The 22,540-nt window shown below is 36.8% G+C and overlaps 1 protein-coding gene across 1 annotated transcript in view; it reads left to right on the forward strand.

The window, feature by feature from the left end:
- The window catches only part of KDM5B (lysine demethylase 5B), a 68,608-nt gene that overhangs the window by 11,502 nt on the left and 34,566 nt on the right, over positions 1-22,540 (forward strand). The window contains exons 2-7 of the mRNA XM_074351463.1: positions 10,149-10,226; positions 11,576-11,698; positions 12,450-12,620; positions 17,987-18,121; positions 20,044-20,140; positions 21,684-21,793. Of these exons, the coding sequence (XP_074207564.1) occupies positions 10,149-10,226; positions 11,576-11,698; positions 12,450-12,620; positions 17,987-18,121; positions 20,044-20,140; positions 21,684-21,793 (714 nt within the window). The remainder of the gene's footprint in view (positions 1-10,148; positions 10,227-11,575; positions 11,699-12,449; positions 12,621-17,986; positions 18,122-20,043; positions 20,141-21,683; positions 21,794-22,540) is intronic.

Genomic DNA, 22,540 nt, shown 5'->3' on the forward strand with positions numbered 1-22,540 from the left:
GATCTGCAACCAGATTACGTAGTATGAGGTGTGCAAGTAATGGAAATTGTATATAGAATGGTTGAAGATGTTAGGGTTGGGGGGACGTGGAGGTGGGTGGAGTATGGGGAAGGGGCTGCCTGGGGTGTCGAGGAAGGCTTTGGGGTAGGGGGAAAATAGTACAGAATGACATGACAACCCCCAGAAACACCAGCGTTTAAGGAATGAAGGGCATCTAGCTGGAGGCTGCAGGAAATGTGCTGGGAAGCCAAAGAAAGAAAAAAGCAGCTTTGTTGAGAGTCTATATTTCAGACTTAGGTGACTTCTTGGCGATGGTGTTCTTAGGTCTCAACTCTAGACACAGCTGTAAAAATCCTCTATTTAAAATCTGGAAAAGTAGATAATAGAAGAGTTTTATAGTGTGTGACCCACTGATACCAGGCAGCCATTCAAATCAGAACCAGTTTTCAGGCTGGAACTTCGTCATATTTTAGGTTAAAGTGGGTTATCTTTTAATTCAAATTGATTATTAAATGTGGCAGTAAATGTTAAAGAAGTAAGACAGTGCTGTCTCTACAACAACGCTGAGATAGAAGGTAGATTTATTTTAAGATATTTGGACTTAAGACCTATTTACCATCCTAAATTGAGCTTACTTATGTATTCGTATATCCTTTTCTCTTTCAAACAGGAGATCTAGCCTTGAAGCATGGGTCAGGATTATAGTATATTTATTGAACAGACAAGCAGGTTGTGTCAGTATCAGATGATTAGATGATTAGGGATAAACAGAGCAGCTTGCTAGCAATTCCAGTTCAGGTTCAAGCTTCAGTCTTTTACTTCACATATGGCCATTAGGGATCATACATGTTCTAAAATTATTTCTACTTTTATTGTTAGACTCATAGTTAATATGTCTTAATTGCAGCAGGACTGAATAGCTGTTAAATATTTGTGTTTAGTAGAATATATGGCTTACTATTTACACTTTTTTTTTTTTTAGTACAATTGCAGATGTGTCTTCAGATGGAACATCAAGCAAAACAAAAGATTTCTTAATCTTCTTTTGTATCTTCTCTGAGGCTCAGGGTGATTTTTAGTGTCACTACTTACTGTCCCTTTCCTGACCTTGATTTTGAACCTCCAGGAGGGACCAGTTTGTGAAGTACTAAAGGTAGAGCATGTGTTTACAGATCTAATGAGGCCTTAAACTTAGGGTGTGGGATGTTTAACTTTCTCTGCCCTTGGTGCCCAGGTAGGTTTGGGTGTTGCTGTGTGAAGGTTGAGGGGACAGAGTCCAACCTCATTCTTAAAACCTCTTTCCCTGAAAAATCATTTTTGGAACCTTTCTGAAGTGTGTAAGCATCTCTTCACTTTTGCAGTCTCAGTTTTCTGCCAGAAATTGTCATTTTCTCACTAGGATCCTAGATATGAAAGCAAACAGTCAAAACTACTTCTTAAATAATTTCCTGGGAGAAAAACTGGCAGTATAGCTACTTGATCATAATATGGCTTAGTGCAGGCTTATTGAAGTAGTATTTGCACCACTTACAGTTGCTATAGAGGGAGAAATTTTTCCTGGACTATTCAGTGACCGTATGATGTCTATGAATGACCTGAAATAAATATGCTTTCCTGTTAACTGTTTATGATTGACCATCATATTGTCAGCCCATTTAAGTGGAAGATGATTTGTTCTAGGGGCTTAACTTTCTTAAGATTCCTCATTGGTGAATTTGAAGAGGATACTTTCATTATAGACCTGATACAACTTCTGGGATATGCCAAAAGTCTGCATGAATCCCTCCAGGGAACTTTGTCTGATATCTGTTCAGGACATTTTGGAGGAGTAGGAAGGCCTGCATTTGATCCAGTTATTCCCTTACTCTTACTGTGTACAAACCAGGTGGTACTTAGCTTGTTCCTGTGGCAGGGCCTAGAAGGGAACTGTTTCTTTGAGGTTTGTGGAGCAGTATCAATGCTAGGACCATTTTACATTTTCATATGGCTTTAACAATAATATATTTAAATCATTTAGAAGCCCTGTAAATACAGATAATGTCAAAGTTTTATTAAAAGTGGTGAAAAAGGAACTTACTGGGACTAATGCTTAAGTAAATACCTTGGCATGTCTCTTTTTTCTGGTATATTTTCATTTACCAGTAGATGGTTCATAGAAATAGTGCTTTGCCTTCCTGAATATTTAATATTCAGAAATTAAAAGATTCTTTTAAACAAAAAGTTGTGTAAAACCAACAATTGGCTTCTACCAGGCCCTACCTATAGGAATTATAATTTTAACAAAAGTTCTTATCCCTTGGTATTTATTATCTTAATACAGCTATTGGAAGTCTGTATATGTTTGCAATTGACTGCATTGGTATTTTCAGGATCTTTTTGGTGGTAGGACTTTAACACAAGTCCAGAACTTACATAGATGAACTTGGCTTTTACCTAATGTCCCTATTCTGTTCCAGGATCTCATCTGGGCACCACATTACATTTGATTGTCCTGTCGCTTCAGGCTCTTAGCTGTGGCAGTTTCTCAGATTTCTTGTTTTTGATGACCTTGACAGTTTTGAGGAGGGCTGACTGGGTGTATGGGCAATTGCTTTTTTTCTTTTCTTTTCTTTTTTTTAAAGGGGACATCTATTCTTGCAGTCTTACCTGTTGGCTGTGGAGAGATTTAAACACTAAAGCTGTGAGAGTTTTTGTATCACCTTAACTAAGTAAACCTTGTGCTATAGTATGAACCTCACTTGATAACAATTGCCCATACCTAAATAAGGAACATGATGTGTTTTTACTAAAATATTGTTCCCTTTGTTTCCAAATTGTTTGTTTATATTGAAGTATAGTCAGTTACAGTGTATCAATTCTTGGTGTACAACGTAATGTCCCAGTCATGCATATACACACGTATATTTGTTTTCATATTCTTTTTCATTAAAGGTTATTGTAAGATATTAAATACAGTTCCCTGTGCTATACAGAAATTTTTTTTAAGTCTGTTTTTATATATAGTTGCTAACATTTGCAAATCTCAAACTCCCAAATTTGTCTCTTCCCACTCTATTTCCCCTGGTAACCATAAGATTGTTTGCTATGTCTGCAAGTCTGTTTCTGTTTTGTAGATGAGTTCATAGTGTCCTTTTTTGTTGTTGTTGTTGTTACTTTGTTTTGTTTTTTAGATTCCACATGTGAGTGATAGTATATGGTATTTTTCTTTCTCTTTCTGGCTTACTTCACTTAGACTGACAGTCTCCAGGTACATCCATGTTGCTGCAAATGGCATTATTTTATTCTTTTTTATGGCTGAGTAGTATTCCGTTGTATGAATGTGAACTTCTTTATCCAGTCAACCGTCAGTGGACATTTAGACTGCCTCCATGTCTTGGTGTTACCAAATTCTTGTCACCAAGTTTTCTTCATTGGCAAATTTTTAGTAGTCAGAGCTGTTTTGATTTTATACTTTTTAATCTTAAGCTTTATAGAGACATTTAGAATTAATTTTCCTAATTAGAATTTTTACTTGTTCACTAACCCTTGTTGAACATTGTAGTACTGTTCTGTGAAGATAGTTTTCATTTAAAATTCTTCCTTAATAATCATTTTTACATTTGGCTATAGAGCCAGGACACACCATCACCCCCTGCCCCCAATCATTCTTAAAATACAGTCTCAGGCTCTTGGTCATGTTGATTTCTTTTTCCTGTAACTGCTGTATGTAAAATATGACCCTTGAATGAAGCTGAACCAGGCTTCCTAGAAGGTATGGATGTTTTGTTTGTAATGAATAACATTGGAATGTAAAGGAAAAAACCTAATGTCCAATAATAGGAAAAATTTAAAGTATCAATACAATGAAATATTAGATATTCACAGTATAGTAATAAGTAAAAGGCTATATAATTTTCTTTTGGTTTGAAATTATGAAGCATTTTAGAAAAATAGTGAAGGATGTGTACCAAAATGTAGCAGGTTTTTCTCTGAGATTATGGCTGATTTTTTCTTTATATATTTTTCCTGAAATTTAAGTAATAAGTGTTACTTTCGTATTAGGAAAAAAAGTATTTTAAACCTATCCTATTGCTTAGCCTTTGTCTCCATAACAGAATGTGCAGTCAGGAAATTTTGCACAGTGGACATACAAGAAATGGCTTGATTAGTATAAAATACTGATATTATTTAACCATATGTAGGCTTGCCCACTACAGTGTTGTTTTTTAATGTTATAGAAGTTGAATTCCATTGCCATTCCAGCAGCTCCTCTCAACAGATCCATTGTTAACTGCCTCTACCCCTGAATTAATATACCTAAAACGATCTTATAAGAAGCTCTTTGAGGGGAGGTGTAGCTCAGTGGTAAAGTGTAGGCTTAGCATTCCCAGTACCTCCATTACAATGAGTAAACCTAATTACCACCCCCCCCCAAAATAAATAGATGAATGAATGAATAAATGAAAAAATTTTAAAAGCTCTTTAAGCATGGAAATCTGACAGTATATTCTCTGACGTTAAAAAGCAAGGTGCATGTATCAGTGCTGGAAAAAGAATACAACAAACAATCGATTAATGGGGCTTGAATAGTATATACTAATTTACGAATTCCATTTCATACAAATTTATAACGAAGATTAGAGAATCAAAAACCATTGTGTTTAAAAAAAAGAAGGAAAAAACCATGTGTTAAACATAACCAATCAAAAACAAAAACAAGATTGCCTTAGGCTTACTGGAAGCTATAAAGGTTTGCAACATGAAAATTTCCTAATCAGTAACACTTTTTGACCATTTACTTTCTAAATGCCAGGCACCTGTCTAAAGGCTTTGAGGGTATTACTTCATTTAAGCCTCATGGTTTCCTCTGTTTACTTGTATCTAAGGTGCAGGGAAATTAACGTAGGTCAGAGCCACACAGTAGAGTTAGGATTTGAACCCAGACAATGTGACTCAGAGCCTCCCCTCTTTAACGTCTGTTTCACTGTACAGGAGAAGGCAGTGGCATCACTGTGGTTTAAAACTGAGCACTGAAGAAATGACAGATGAGGATGATATAGAGGAGCCCCTCCCCTTTTTTTTTTTACTTGATATACATTGATTGCTATGACTTTCTTTATTGAGTTGAATGTATAAAATAGTGAATATACAGAAGGATTTAATGCATAACATATATAACTATCTTTAAAAAGCCAGGATGCAAGTTATAATAAAAAGTTCTTTTCTGTTCTCAATATACTGTTATTTCTTTTTTAATGTTGCTTTCTTTTTTAAAGGTTTTATTTGTTTATAGTTATTCTAAAGTATTTGCTATATTTAGGGGTGCCCTTTCACCTATGTAGAAATTACTATGATGAAAAGTGCTAGTTGGCAGTTAAATATGAACTGGAGTCAGTCTGGAAGGGTAGGTTCCTTAAAGGTAGAGATCAGAGGCCAGATGCTCCTTGAAAGTTGAGGTTGCTTTGACTTCTTGCTAGAAAAAAATTGTATTTCAGTGGTCAGAACTTAATGTAATGTAATACTTATTATTTTTGGTTTATAATTTTTAAAAACCTTTGTATTTGTAATTTCTGTTCTCACCCTAGTCCTAAAGGTAGCTATTGTTTGTACTTTTCCGATGGAAAAGTTGGGATTCCTCAAGGGGTAAAGAACCAAAATGCAAACTCTGGTCTTCCGACTTTCAGTGCGTTGCTCTTTTTTTCTGTCCTAGTTGCCTGTTGACATTCTGAGGAACAAGTGTCTTATTTGTTATTATTGTGCTTGATTAAATAAAAGGAGAAGGGATTGAAAGAATGTGGGTTGGGGTACTGAGATAAGAACTTGAAGGCACAAAATTTTGGGTTTTTTGGGAGGGGTAATTAGGTTTTTTTTTTTGTTTTTTTTTGTTTTTTTTTTTAATGGAAGTAACTGCGGATTGAACCCAGGACTTCATGCGTGCTAAGCACACGCTCTGTACCACTGAGCTATACCCTCCCCCCCTGCCAAGGCACAATTTTTTTTTAATGAAAGCCAGTACCTTTTTTTGGTTATAGACCCCTTTGAGACCCTGGTGAAAACTGTGAACCTTCCCAGAAAAATCCATATACATTCAATTCTATTTATAGTTTGAGCCTCAGATTTAAGGTATAAAAGTGTGGTTTAGTCTAAAAAAAGAAAACCTTCAAAGTGTTTTTTTTTTTTTACCAGTGAGTCACTAAGGACTGGAGATCTTTAAACTTTGAACAAATGGGTGGCTAATTAAGCTGCTTGGTACCAGGCCTGCCCTGAGGGAAGTAAGAAGCAAGGGAGAAGCCACAGCACTATCTAACACATTTTATTTGTGTTGGGAAGACTGAATGAAGCCCTTTGTGTTACAGAGGGCTTTCCTGATAGACACCTATTAGTGTCATTGTGAGTGGCATTGGACCCCACGAGGGGTTCATAAATAGTAACTCTGTTTTACAGTTTTAAAATGGGGACTTACAATGGTTACGTGGTGCCTCGAACCACCTCTTGCATTTGTGCTGGTGCATTAAAGACGCCGTACTGACATAGTCATTAAATTGATGAGACAGTAGTCTTTTAGTGTTTCATATATGTGTTACTGAAATCTTTATTAAGGTTGACAAATTATATACTCAACAGAAAGCTTTTCTAAGTTGCCTTAAAATACTAAGATAAATTCTTTGGATTCTTAAAATTTGCACTACAGTTTTGTGTTAATTTTGATAACATATAAACTTTAAGAATCTGCATTGAGAACACTGAGTTTAAGTCTGGTGGCATTGGATTAAAATCCTGTGAGTGCATTTATTCAGTGATGACTGGGTTTGGTAGAACGTATGCAATTAGAAAAATGCTTTGGTCCTTAATTAATGTTATTCTTTGTAAACTAACTGGAATGTGCTTTTGACACTGATTTTTTTAATTGGTTTTGTCTGCAGGGAGTCAGAGAACCAACTTCCGTAGTAGCTAGCCCCTGTAGAGAGTATACTTTCTTATTTTGCTGATTATTAGATCTCAAAGTGATGTCATTCTCTAGAAGGATTAAAACGGGTATTCTAATACATTAAGTATGTGGGTTCTAATAGTGGATCATTTACAGGCAAATTTTCATGGTGTTTTGAAAGATCTTTAGTACCCTGTGAAAGTTATTCTTGTACTGGCCAATTTTACCATTTTAGACATTTTTCCTCAGTTAAAAGTGCTAAAAGTTATTGTTGCTAGGTTAGCGTTGGGACTAAGGAAAATGTTTACTTGGTGTTTTTCAGGCCTCTGAGGATTTTGAAACTTTGATGTCCTCCTTAACTGCCTTCCCAAGGAATATATTTTTAATGCTCAGGAAAATAATTGTGCTTTTAAATAATAACAGCTGTACTTTTATTTTGAAAGGGTTGAAATAAAACCATTTTAAAGTTTTTAAAGGAAATTAAAATGAATTTCAGGAGGGAGATTATATGGAACTTCTGCAGTCCATACCCAGGTGGTTTGGAAATGCTGTTTTTATGTTAGAAAAAAATGATTTTATGAGCCATTGTGTCAGTAGAGGCTAAAAATTTTGGTTAGATTACACGATACTCCTTTTAGAGACTTAAGTGTCAAACTAGAAATTACAACCATGTTTCCAAATGGAGATTTTCATTGTTTGACTCCTTAATTTGAGAATTCTACTCTTGTTTGGAAATTTTCACTTCTTAGAGGCTCTTTCCTTCTCTGATGGCTTTTTCCACATGTAAAAGTCATGGCCCAATGAGGCCAGACTTTGCCAAGGACATCTTTGTTGTAATATGACAGTGAGCATTGCCAGTAATATGTAATTCTTTTATTAAAGTAGAGCTTTGTAGCTGACAATGAAAGTCTCAAACTGAATGACATTTATCCCATTTTCTCTCATTCTTTGTAACCAGAAGGGGAAACAAAGTTTGCAGTGATCTGTTTCAGGAAGGAATGATCTTCTGAAATAGTTTTAGTTTTAGACGTATTATACCTAATCTGTGAACTTTCTTAGTGACAGATGTGTACTGTTTTCCTTTAGGATTCATTTTATTTGAAAAAAGCTTCAGGCTAAAACAAGTGTAAATTATACAACGCACATAGACAGACACATGCATACATACATACATACATACAAAGGCACAACTCACCTTAGTTTGTAAAACTTTAATATACAGTCTTCAGAGTCCACTTCTGTATCATTGTGTTTTGGGGCTAGAAGGCATATTTTGATTCATTGGAGGATATTTTACATTACCTATAAATCTTAATCTATAAAAATTTCAGATTACTTGGACAGTATGTTAATCATTTACTTGTATATTCTGACACGTTATCTTTGATGTATTTTTGGTCTAACCTTCAACCCAGATCACTTCATTTCAGAAAGCCTGCAGCATTTATAAAGTGTTAGACAGCAAAACTCTGAGCAATAGTCTTCCTATTAGCCTGCTGTAGGATACTAAGCAGTATGATTTCCTTCTGCTGAGTTGGATTCTGTATAATTAAACACATTGATTTCTTTATCTTTAGTTATCAAGGTAAACAAAAATCACTTTAATCTTTCTGACCCAGGATGAAGTAGGTAGTGTTTTTTAAGTTTATTGGCAATATAGTAGATCTCTAACTGACATTTAAACATGAGCCATAGTCTTTGTTGAAGAGATGGTGTAACAGCATTGAACACTTGAAGGCTTATCTGTAATTGACTTCTTAAAACAGTACTGCCATTTTTTCTTTTTCCTTTTTTTTTTTTCTTCCTCTTTGGGGGATGGTAGTAAATAGCTTTGTACTGATTTGTAATGTCATTTTTTCCATTTTTAAAAAAAATTGTGGTAAAATTTAATCAACTCTTTAGCATATATTTAATCAGGCATTGCTGGAGGGTGGGCATTTTCACTCAAGACTGTCACAAAACCAAAATCTTTTTGTTAAGCTACATATTTTGTTAAATACTGTTAACACAAATTTACATATTTTAGTTTCTTACTCATCCAGTATTGGCTGTGTTTCCATATTTAGAGCATCTAGATATTCTTTATTCTAGCTGCTGAGTATGTGGTTACTATTTACAGATGTACCAACATTTGTATTAACTTGTTCTCTTAGTCTAAAATAATTTATTATTTAATAGGCATTATTTAGTATATTTAATATATTTCAGATTGTATTTAAAATGGATAAGGAAGCAAAAGAAAAGTTACCTATAATCCTCCCAAAGACAAACCACTGTTAATCTTTTTTGCTGTCTCCTTCCAATGTTTTTTTTTCTTCCAAAGTTTTCTTTTTTTATCGCATAGCCTGATTTTCTGTCCTCTATAACATATATGAGGAAAATTTGCAGTGTCAATAAATAGAGCTATACAACAGCATAGTTTTTTTTTGTCGTTTTAAACATTGTGTTGAAATATTAAACTAATACATAATACAAAGTATACCATTGTAACCAATTTAAGGGTGCAACTGAGTAACATTAAGGGTACATTAAGTAACATTTATAATGTTGTACAAACATCATCACTGTCTGTCTCTGGAACCTTTTCATTATTCCAAACTGAAACTCTACCTGTTAACACAGCATAATTTTTATACCTTCAACTACTTTTATTGTGGACATTTGTTTCCAGTTTCCCCTACTTACAACAGTTCATACACATACTCCTTCTTGTCTGTTTCTTTATATTAGCAGTTCTTCCAAGATCCTATATCAGTAGATATGTTAAGGATGATTCTTAAAATTGATTTTGGATGTCATCCCCCCCCCCCGCCAAAGAACTTATCCTCAACTTTATAATAAAGTTTAATGTTACTAGGTTACATATGTTAAAATACAGTTCGTAGATAATTTGAGATTAATATAGCTGTTTTGTAAAATGAGAGGTACTCATGGAATTGAGGATTCAAAGTCTTTTGCATAAATTGGTTATTTTTCAGTGGAGGTTGAGGCTCAGTGACATCGCTGGTTGAAAGGATGCGAGGAGGGGTGTGTGCAGGATGTGCCATTTATTTGGAGAAAGTTAATCATACATGTTCTGCTGTTCTGGTGGGAAAAAGGTTAAGAAACTACTACCTTATGTTCTATTCTGACTGGTTAGAGATAACATGTGCTTTACTTAACTAGGGTTTTCACTGTAAAACCATTTTTTAAGTGTCAGAATTATATATTTTTCTAATAAAAGCCTTTGCTTCTCCACTAGGATTGGCAGCCACCATTTGCATGTGATGTTGACAAACTTCATTTTACCCCACGTATCCAGAGGCTGAATGAATTGGAGGTAATGTGTTAACTACTGTTATGGTTGCCTGTATTCCAGAGGGCCTTCTTTGAAGTGACTGTCACAGATCTAGTGGTTTTAGTGAAGCTGAAATGTGGCTGGTAACTGATCATCACAGTGAAACAAATGGCAGTAAGCCTTTGCAGCAAAACCAATTTCAATAAAAACACCGATTTTTGTCAATAATTGTCAGCCTATTAATTAATAAATGCATTTAAATCCTTCTAAACCTAGGTGACAACCAATTGAATTTAAGTTTTGAAAAGCACGTACTTTCAGAACCATTTAGTGGAAAAAACTCCCCAGCTCTTGTATTTCCAAAATGCATGTTTTCAGTTGGATTTAATAATACACTTTACTTTCCCAAGGAGGAATGAGGAGTACAGGGGATTCCCTAGGGAAGAGGTAGTGTTTCTTCTTTAGTCCCTGGGTGACTTAAGTCCTAAACTGCATGCAGGGTGAGTAAGGCTTGGATGTTGGTGGTATGAAGGTACAGTGTTTACATGAGTGTTTTGCTCATCTCGTTTTTGTATTGAGCCGTGTTTTGTTTTTCTGTGCTAAAGCAAACATTCTTAACTTAAATGGAACATATAGCCACTAGAATTCTGTGGAAGTTGGCACTAGTAGCATCCTAGTACATGTGTTTTCAAGTATTTCACTGTGTTTTGAGCTTGAAAGAGCTTGAAAGATAGGGAGATGGGTATTAACTTTGATGTGGTTGGGAATATCTGAATATTTATCTCAATTTTGGTCTTGTGCAACGTGAAACTCTTAAAACTGACTTACATTTTACAAGGAAGGGAAAGAAAAAAGACAAAATTAAAAAAAAATAACTTGTAGGTGACAGTAATCTGTTAAAGGAATAACATTTGAGAAAGTTTCTGGTTTTCTGTTATCTTTAGGTTATCAGGACTTATTAAAATTGATGCAGAATTACTGTTATAAATCTGTTTTTAGATTTGTGTTTGAGCAAATAAGAAAATTTGTTCTTGGAGAGAACAGGCCTTTAAAATACCCAAATTGTAAAAAGACCACAGGGGCTCTTACATATAATACTCTTTAGATGATGCACCTTTCAGACTGCCTGCTTACGGAGTCCGGGGAGGGGGGCTAACTGAGGGTTTAACTACTACTTGCCTGGTACATGGTAAGGGCTGAATTAAATTTCTCTTGGGTTAACATATAATTATTTAACAAATCTGTATATTTTGGGGGCAGTTTCTCTGTTTGAATTCATAAATGGTATTGCAGTTAAATGTTCTAAGAATGAAAATACTGCATTCACAGGTTATAGATGGGAGCTTTATAATAAGCTAGGTGAGATTAAAACTCAATTCTTTGTCATTTAGGCTCAAACTCGTGTAAAATTAAATTTCTTGGACCAGATTGCAAAGTACTGGGAATTACAGGGAAGTACCCTGAAAATTCCACATGTGGAGAGGAAGATCTTGGACTTGTTCCAGCTTAATAAGGTAAAAAGCCCAATGACCAGCGTTCTCAGTAATTTTCTGACGGCATGAATTTCATCTTTGCTTTAAAAAGAAACTTGCTGTTTGAAATATGTAAAATGAAATTCTTCTTTCAGTTTAGTGCATAATTGGTGGCTGCTTGTGAGGTCTGATAGCCTTGTCTTGTGAAATACTTTGCTGCCACCGGTTTTTTTGGTCATTTGAAAACTTGGTTAACAGTCCTATTAGATTATGCCTTTCTATTTTATTACAGATAAGACAACAGAGGCTTCCAGTGTCCAAATTGACCAAGCTGAAAAGACTGAGCTTAATTCTATACTTGAAAGTTCATTTAAAGCCTGTGTTCTTTCTACTAGACATGCTGCCATTCTTCCTACTTCTTAGTTTGTGGAGATTTTTAAAGGTCATTGTGTTGAACCAAGTGTTCGGACCCTTTCTTTATTAGAGATTTCATTGTTAGTTTAGTTCGTTCTCATGGAAAATCTTTACTGAGGGGAACTTTCCTTTAGGGAACTGAGATGTAGCTTTTGGAGCGGTATGAAATGTTCATGGACTATGCTGTCAAAATCAATGTTTTAAATTTATAGTTTAAAATTAATTGTGCATCTGTATTTTCTTTTGATTTGGAAAGTGTATTTTTAAAAGATGACCACAGCCAAGAACATTTTGTTCTTGGAGTCATACCTAGGCATAGGGTATTAGAAGTGACTTCCATGTAGGTGTTTCTAATTTCTTTTGCTGTTTTATTTAACAGTTAGTTGCAGAGGAAGGTGGATTTGCAGTTGTTTGCAAGGATAGAAAATGGACCAAAATTGCTACCAAGATGGGGTTTGCTCCGGGCAAAGCTGTGGGCTCACACATCAGAGGGCACTATGAGCGAATTCTCAACCCCTACAACTTATTCTTGTCTGGAGACAGTCTGAGGGTGAGTGTCGGGGCTGGCCTTAACCTGCTTTATTTTCCTGTTTATGAGTTCATGGTCTCTTGGGGGAGTGAAAAGGCCTTGATTATGTATGTATGGAAAACATTGTTTAGAAGACTTTTGTTTTGTGGATTTTTTCCTCCAACATTTCTGTTCTGTTTTGAGAGCACCCATACCAAGAAGCTTGTCTTTGGAATGAATAAGGTTGTAGAGGAAATACTCTTGTTGTCAGAAGCTAAAATCTGCTTCAGTACAGATGGTCCTTTCTCACAACGAGCAGTTAGTCATTATCTACTTGTTATTAGTCATTATCTACTTTTGAATTCACTTACTATTTAAAATATATTCCTGGTTGTCACATGAAAGTACAACAAGTGAAACAACTTGCCTGCCCGCTCTTTTGCCAGCTGAGATCTCCAACTTGATTTTCAGAGAGAATGTTGGTATTGGTAGAGAGGAGGGGCCTTGGTAATGCTGGATAGCTAAACGGATCCCTCTTGTAATAGTTCCGGTGTAACCATGTTTGTTTCCTTACAGAGATGGTATTTGCAAAATTATTCAGATAAAACTTTTGTTTTAATTAAATGCAAAACAGTATTATAAAAACTTTCTACTTATTCTAGGCCCTGGTAGAAAAAAGAATGTCATAATTGTTTACACCCTTTGAGTTACTCTGCACTAGAGCAATGAGCCCTATAATTTTAAGAATTGTTGCTGTGCTGTAGAAAGGTAGGAAGATAGTAACATAGTTTTAGAGTGTAAACTGCTAAATACACCTCTGTCTTGATGTACAAATGTCATCTGTAGCACTTAAGTCCTATAGATTTTCATAGCATTGTATGTTTTTTTTTTCTTTCTCCCTTCTTGATTCCAGGTGGACTTTCTTTTCAGCCTAGAAGAATGTGACCAATCTAATATTCAGAAGGTTGTTAGGTTTTTAAAAAAAAGTACATTGTGTGAATATTTACTGAACCCATGGATGAAATTGTTTAGAACGTTGCATGTGGAACCTCTAGGCCTCTGTTTTGTAGTCAGATGTAGATACAGTCGCCCACAATAGATTTTCTCCTTTTAACTTTCCTGTCTCAGACGAATGAGGGAAGGAGTCTGTCTGCTTTACGGGTTGCAGCATTTTAGGAACATCTCACCCATGTACTTAGAGAGGCCTGTGATTTCATAGTTGAAAAGCATCTGAGCATTTTTACATGTCATAGTCTGAAAGGGTTAGGTATTTAAAGATACTCTTGACAAACATTGCGCCTACAACACAGACGCCTGGTGAGGGGTCTGCTGTGTACAGGTGTGTTCTAGGTACTGACACATGTGCATCATAGGAAGTCTGAAAACAAAATTATGATGAAAATAAAATCACTCCTAATCCTCTCACCTGTTTCTTCTTTCAAGGCTATTTTTGGGCACACATGCATACAAATTGGGACTGTATTCCTTATACACAATGTTGCATCCTACTTTTCTCCTGCTTAACATGTCATTGTATTTTTTTTGTTTCTTTTCAATTTTTATTTATTTATTTTACAGTATCATTTTAAAAATTAAAGTATAGTTGATGTGCAATATTTTTTCTTTTCTTTTTTTTGGGTGGGGGGAGGTAATTAGGTTTATTTATTTATTTATTTGTTTTTAGAGGGAGTACTGGGGATTGAACCCAGAACTTTGTGAATGCTAAGCATGTGCTCTACCACTTGAGCTATAGTCTACATTCTACCGCCTAATGTTATATAGTATAGATACACAATATAGTGGTTCTAATTTTTAAAGGATATACTCCAGTTATAGTTATTATAAAATATTGGCCATCTTCCTCAAGTGGTACAATACATCCTTATGGCTTATTTTATACCTGATAGTTTGTACCTCTTAATCCTCCACCTCCATCTTGACCCTCTTCCTTCCCTCTCCCCACTGGTAACCACTAGTTCTTCTCTACATCTGTGAGTCTTTCTTTTCTGCTATATTCACTAGTTTCTTGTATTATTTTAGATCCCACATGTTAGTGATACCTCACAGTGTTTGTCTTTTCCTGTCTGACTTATTTCACTCAGCATAATGCCCTCCAAGTCCATCCATGCTGTACGCTAGAAACTAATACAACATTTTAAATCAACTGTATTTCAATTAAAAAGCAAATGACCAACCAACCCATTTAAAACATGGGCAGGAGAACTGAACAGACGTTTTTCCAAAAGAGGGAATGCAGATTGGTTCAAGAGGAACAGGAAAAGTTGCTCAACATTACTAATATCAGGGAAATGCAAATCAAAACCACAATGAGACATCTGTCAGAATGACCAGCATCAAAAAGAACATAAATAACAAATGTTGGCAAGAATGTGGAGAAAATATGTCATTGTATGTTTTTGAAGATAATAGTTTTTAATGACTCTGGCATTCGATTTTTATAGCCGGACATTGATTTGATTTCTCCTGTTGTTGAATTCTTTGTGCATAAATTTTCATGCCCATTTCTGATTTTTTTAAATAATTCTTGAAGGAAAGGAGAATTGGAATGTATTTTTTAATTCACACCTGTTAGAGTGACCAGAATCTAGAACACTGACACCACCAAATGCCGGTGAGGATGTGGAGCAACAGGAACTCTTTTCCTGTTGGTGGAAATACAAAATGGAACTGCCACTTTGGAAGACAGTTTGGCAAACTTCTGAGAAAACTAAACATGCTTTTATCATACACTCCAGCCATCACATTCCTTGGTATTTACCCAGAGGAGTTGAAAACTTATATCTACACAAAAACCTGCACATGGATATTTATAGCAGCTTTATTATTCATAATTGCCAAAACTTTTGGAAGGAGCCAAAATGTCCTTTAGTAGGTGAATGGATGAACAAACTGGTACATCCAGATGATGGAGTGTTATTCAGCACTGAAAAACAATGAGCTGTCAAGGCATGAAAAGACACGGATGAACCTTAAATGCTTATTTTTAAGTGAAAGAAGCCAATCTGAAAACACTGTATATACTGTATAATTCCAAGTATATGACATTCTGGAAGAGGCGCACAGCTGTGGAGACAGTAAAAGATGAGTGGTTGGGGCAGGAGTGCAGGATGAGTAGGCAGAGCACAGAGGATCGTTATGGCAGTAGTACTCTGGGTGGATGCCCTGCACTTGTCCAAACCCACAGAGTGTACAGCACCAAGCAGGAACCCTCATGTAAACTGTGCACTCTGGGTTTTGTGTCAGTGGAGGTTCGTCAGCTGTAACAAATGTTCTTCTACTCTGGTGGGGCTCTTGGTAATGGGAGAGGCTATGCGTGTGTGGGGTGGGGTGTATATGTGAAATCTAGGTACCTTCCTTTCAACTATGCTGTCAATCTAAAACTGCTCTTGTAAAATAAATTCTCAGTAAAGGAAGGGAAAAGGTGCACAATGAAGGAACTATTGCAAAAGGGTTAGCCCAAAGTAAGTTTTGGGAAACTTGAGAAAAGTTGAGTGGCAGTGTGCTGGTGTAATAGGAGAGAGGCCTCAGTCTTGCTTCCCATGTTTTTAAAATGTCTTAAGGGATTGCTCTGCCTCTGTAGGATGATATTTGTATGGCACAAGGATGTTAATCACCTCTAAATCCCAATTTCTCAAATAAAGGTTTAAGAGTTGGCATGTGACAGCATTAAATATAAAACATACACATCAGGTGTGTGTTTTGAATTGTGATTTGAAGCAGTCTCTTCAGATACATTCTAAAAAGCTTCTGAGCTTGATTTCACCTTAGTTGTCCAAAGTCCTTATAGAACCAAGCAGGCCATGGATTATGGAACCACATATAGAATATCTGAATTTCTGACCATCTGCTTAATAAAATGCCTGTGATTGAACTCAGTTCATATCTCCACAATCACACATAATTTTAGGTCTCAATGGAAAGTTTATGATACATAAAAGAGTTTAATTTAGATGATGGACAGGTTTTATTCCCATCTGCATGCTTTCATTAAACATACTCTAAATGTTCAATTGAGGACTTGTTACTGAATGCAGGGTGATATTCCATACTAATTTAGTTAACATTTCCAGATCAAATTAATGTATAGGTTTAATCAGAGTGAGCAGAATATTTAATATTTACAGGTTGTGCTCCCAGTAGTAGATTCATTTCTTGTATAGCGTATCAAGCAATCTGTAATGGTATTTTTTTTTTCCAATTTTTTTTTTGCGAGGGGAGGTAATTAGGTTTATTTATTTAGTTAGTTTTTTTTGATGGAGGTACTGGGGATTGAACCCAGGACCTCATGCATGCTAAGCATGTGCTCTACCACTTGAGCTGTACCCTCCCCTGTAATAGTATTTTTAATAGTACGTAGTATTTCTTAAATGTTAGTAATAGATTTCATTAGGTGGTTTCTCTGTGTTTTCTTTTGTCCTTTCCCCCATTCTCTGGATTCTTTCTGCAGAGGAAGGAGCCAGTCTTGTTGGTGAGACTGTGTGGTAGTAATGGTAACACAGAGCTGAGGGTTCTAGAAGGTTATTATTCCAGTGTGTCTCATCCAAGTGTAGATGATAAAAGAGACTGTGTGGTTATGATTTGAAACTTGCTTTCAAAAATGCTTCTTGTGATGTTTGTAGGTCTTTTTATAAAGGAGTAGTATTTACTTGAAATTCATATTTGATTCACTGGTATTATTTTGTTGTAATGGCATTAAATATCCTTTTTCAGTGAGCTTAGAATCAAACTAAAGAGAAATCAAAGAAAAAAAGAGACTCTTGTATGATCAGAACTGCCAAGTTACTGCTGTGGGCCCATTAACCTGTGCTTTGTGAGTTAGACTTCTTAGGAATATATTAAAGTGAAGGAAAGCCCTAATTAGAGAGAATAGTTAAATGACCTGTTTTCTCAATTCAAATGATACCTTTTTAATAACAGATGGTTGCTTGTTATGCTCAAACCTACAGGATTATGGAAAGCTGTTTTGGGAACATATAAGGGGGCCTTTCTAACAATTTGGGCCTTCAATTAATTGACATTTACAAGCAGGGATAATTGCAGCTGGCTCCTAGGGAGTGCCCAAGCCTGCTGTGGTCTGTTGTGACCTGGTGACATTGACAGTTAAATGAGTCAAAGCAGCACTGTTCACCTGCTGAGAAAAATTCAAGCCATTGCACCTGTGTGTGTGTGTGTGTGTGTGTGTGTGTGTGTGTGTGTGTGTGTGTGTGTGTGTGTGTGAGTGATTGGTAGCTATGGACTTTCTTTGTGTTTATTTAGATTTTAAAGATTGCAGGCCTTTTAAGTATTTCCATAAATAATTATAAAATACACTCCGAAAAAATCTGGTACAGTTCTCTTAAGGTCAGAAAGGAGGGAAATTCATCAGTACAATTGTGTTTTATTTCCAGTGTCTGCAGAAGCCAAATCTGACCACAGACACCAAGGACAAGGAGTACAAACCCCATGATATTCCCCAGAGGCAGTCTGTGCAGCCCTCGGAAATGTGTCCCCCAGCCCGACGAGCAAAACGCATGAGAGCGGAGGTGAGAGCCTCGGGAGGTGGATCAGAGAGTTCTCGAGCCCCAGAGCTAATGTCTGTCTGACACTGGATTTCTCTCATGCACGTGCTCTTTATAGCATGAACTTTAGTAACCCCACAGAGGGGTGCTGTGTGTATTCTGGCTTTTACACTTGGGGGGACTGTACTGTCAGAGGGGCGAGGAATCAAACTTTGCCAGGTTTATGCTTCCTGGACAGTCAGCTGCTGATTTAATGGTCAGGCCTTCGGAAGACTAGATGTTCATTGGGATAGTATTTGGTTGGCCTCACGAAGCTGGGCAGTGTTCACTGGGGAGTATGGCTGGGAGGTGTGATGTTGGGAGATTTTTGCTGAAAAGAAATATATATATATATTTTTTTAACAGAGAGGTTAGAAACAAGCTAGTGAAGCTGTTTTTCTTAGACTTCCTGAAGAGGAGTGTGGCATCTATGGCAAACATTTATGTTAAGACAGAAAATAATTAGGCAGCAAGGGGGCAGGGGATTTAATATACAGAAAATGTGTGAGATAGGAGGAGTGAGAGACTAGTAAGAAAGACAACTTGCTTTAAGATCTTTCTGCACTAAGAGGTTTCTCCTGCTAAGGGAGGAGAGTATTTTCCCAGTTACTTTGTTCCCACACAGAGGTGTGAAGGTTTGGGGTTCCTGCCTGGCTTGATAGCAGTCAGTCGGTGATTAATGTATTAGGAACCATTTAGAGCTGGGAAGCCTTGTGGCATTAGTTTGGCATCTAAACAATCTTTGGTTATTTAGTAATTATTGGTGAGGATGAAAAAAATCGGCGGTTTTGGTTTCTGGGGAAATGGGTTAACAAGGGAATTGTTTTTCACTTAGATAAGTTGGAGATGTGAAAAATTTAGTGACTCCATTTTTCTGAATTGAGACTGCCTCAGAATAGGAAAATATGATTATTTAAAGCCCACAAGCAGGCTTAAAGTTTATTCGTCTAAAAATCAGTTCTTTTTTTTTTAAATTGAAAGTACCATCAGTTACAGTGTGTCAATTTCTAGTGTACAGCACAATGATATCCCAGTCATGCATATACATATATATGTTCGTTTCGTAGTTTTAAAAATCAGTTCTTATTTGAGCACATCTTGAACTTTAAATTTAAAGTGTAAGACGTGTAGTGCTGTGGATACCTCGGTCTGCCTTGATGGCACATCATGGTGACAGTGTTGGCCTGGAAGAAGCTGTGCCAGCAGTGGGTGTCCTGAATGTGTGAGGATGAGCTTGGGCAGAGGGATGAGTGCTGTTCCATAGCTTCACCTCCAGGTCACAGAGCAGACAGGGCTTTGCTTTGCCAGTCAGTGTCAGCACTTCAGTGGAGAGCGGGACGTGAGACTGGTCGTGCACCCTCAGCGGGAAGGGAGCCTTAACCCAGCAATGTCAGAAGAGTAGTTTGCAGTAACAGTTTGCTAAGATAATTAAGCAGAGTTTCCTTTGAATACTGTCAAACTTTGGAATAAGCCAGCAAACTCTTACAGGCTGATTAAATTATAATATTTCTAGAACTGTTTAGGATTTGGTTCGATGATGCCTGAATAAAGTGTAAGGGGTGAGTTGATGAGAAACTGAGGAGCTGCTGCTGGGAGGAAGTAAGGGCTGTTCCTAATCCAGGTGGTGACACTTCCCCTGAGTCATTCCTTGTCCTTTGACGGTTCCCTATTTTTTGACCTGTTGAAGTGGAAAATACTCGTAACTGCTAAGATTCTTCGTCCCTTCCTTAAGTAGTAATATTAAGGGTGGGATCCCTCCTCTAAGGGGAAAGGGAAGTATGTTTTTTCAATGTCCTATTGATCAGAGATTTTTTGTAAGATTATAGTCACCCTGAGGTTCCAGTTGGATTTTAGAAGATTTCTTTCTTTTTAAAGGAAATAATCATGTATATGACAATTTTTTTAAGGCCATGAATATTAAAATAGAACCAGAAGAGACAACAGAAGCCAGAACTCATAACCTGAGACGTCGAATGGGGTGTCCGGCTCCAAAGTGTGAAAATGGTAAGAAAGTTCATCTACGAATAGGAAGGCAGTAAAGAGTAAATGAATAAAAACAGTCATGTATCTGGTAATTAAGAAAACATTGGAGCAACTCTTACATACTAGTTACTGGATTGGGCCTTGAGAAATAAAATCTTAATATATTAATATCCTGTTCTCATAAGTAAGTGACTGGTAGGAGAGAGAAACAGATGAATATATGCATTTTGGATATACGATTGAATTTCTCAGTTACTATTTAGAAATTTTGTTCCATAGCATTAATTATAAAGAAGTGATTTGTGAGGTGCCTTTGTACAATCGGATAGGTTTGTTTCAGGCTTGGAGGGCAGACATGCTTTCCACATCTGAGTTTTAGTTGACAAGATACTTGTCTGGACACTGCTTGATGTCAGTCACTGAGAGGTAGGTTTGGCACACTCTTGAGAGAAATTCTGTATAAGCAGGCACATAGTAATGAAGAAGTTACTAAAATTGGCTTTTCTTAGTGATTGGTGAGTTAGTGGAAAGGCAGTACAATATAGTGGAAAGTAGATAGATGGATTTTTAAAAATGCAGATCTGAACCCTGGCTCAACCACTAACTAGTTGTGTGACCTTAGAGGTATTTCTTGACTTCTTTTAATGTCAATTTTCTTGTCTTTGCAGCAGATTTGTTGCAGAGGATTAAAAAATAATTGATGGAAAGCATTTAGCACAGTACCTACCTACCACAGGATAGCTTGTCAGTTGATAGCTAGTGTTGTAGCCCAGATTCTCAGCCTTTGGAACCAGGAAGTTAGAGAGGTTGGTAATCTTAGATCATGGAGGCGCACGGCCCATACTGTGGAGGAGGCGCTGTTGGAGAACTGTCAGTCTCATGGTCAGGGCCAGGAAGGATTTGTTCTCATCAATATAGGTTGTATTCTTTTTTTTTTTTTTTTCTAAAGATTTATTCACTTTATTTTTTAAATTTTTATTTATGTTTTGAAGAGGGGAGGTAATTAGGCTTATTTATTTATTTACTTACTTTTTTTTTAATGGAAGTACTGGGAATTGAACCCAGGACCTCATGCATGCTAAGCACGTGCTCTGCTACCGAGCTGTACCTTCAACCCTGTCCTTTTTTTTTTTTTTTTAAATTGAAGTGTAGTCGATTTACAATGTTGTATTGATTTCTGGTGTACAGCATAGTGATTCACTTATGTATATTCATTATAGGCCATTACAAGGTATCGAATATAGTTCCCTGTGCTATACAGTAGGACCTTATTGTTTAATAGTTAGGTCTTAAGACCGTATCTTCAGCTCCTATTTTAAAAGCATACAGATCTGAGCAACATCTCCAGAACTGCTCGCATCTTCAGATTTGAATGCTGTGATAGTTTGCACTTTTTCACAAAGTAATCAGCACTGAGCCCTTGAAGGTAGTAGTGCTGGGTGCTGCTGCTGCTGCAATGAGAAACAGCAGGAAATTGTGTCCAGTGTGTGTTGGGAGGGAGGTGGGGGGGTGAAGCTGAAGAAAGCATAGTAGAGAAGACACTAATCTGGACTGCCTCTTACAGAGAAAGACATGAAAAGCAGCGTCAAGCAAGAACCCATTGAGAAGAAAGAGTATGTTATAGAAAGTGAGAAGGAAAAACCCAAGAGTCGAGCTAAGAAAACCACCAATGCTGTGAGCTGACTTCCTTAAACACTTTTACTGCCCAGTTGATACTTTGTGCCTTACTTAGGGCTGCTGATTGAGAGACCCTGGAAAGACCTTTCAGGGTGGTTTGTTTGTAGTACTGATACATACTGGGAAACACATGATGCATCATGAAGATGGCAGTAGCAACTGGGGGCGTTGACAGCCATTTTTCTGGAGGACATTCAGTTCAGCACCAAATACTGGTGAACTTGATCCCGGGTAGAATTGTTCATACAACACTAGCTCACTTCCAAGTGAGCTGAAAGTAGATTGGAAATCAAGTTGATGTTTTCCAACTTTCCAGCCAGGAAGGAAAAGGAAAGGAGTGGGGGATAGGAGGTGAGGATTTAGCAGAGTTGGAGGCCTGGGAGGGACTGTTAATGCAGATGGAAACTTAAAGTGGGGTTCTCTTTCTCAGTCCCCCTTCTGAGCACCTGGCAGTGGTTTGACAACAGTGCTTTTGAACTTGGAATTTAAATGTTCTCTTCCTAAATATCTCTGCCTGCCCCCCCGACCCCCGCAAAAAAAACACACAGACAAACAAAGCAGCCAGAAAACTAGCAGGGCCCAGGTTTTCATTTGCTGCAAGAAAAAGGCTGAAAAAGTGGGATTCCCTATTCAGTTGCATTCATCCTTTCTGTCACTGGATAATGGGTTAGTCTGCTCAGGGTGCCAGGATGAGGTGCCACAGACTGAGTGGCTCAAACAACAGAAATTAATTTTTCCACAGTT

Source organism: Camelus bactrianus, chromosome 23, assembly GCF_048773025.1.
Source record: "Camelus bactrianus isolate YW-2024 breed Bactrian camel chromosome 23, ASM4877302v1, whole genome shotgun sequence".
NCBI classification, from domain to species: Eukaryota; Metazoa; Chordata; class Mammalia; order Artiodactyla; family Camelidae; genus Camelus; species Camelus bactrianus.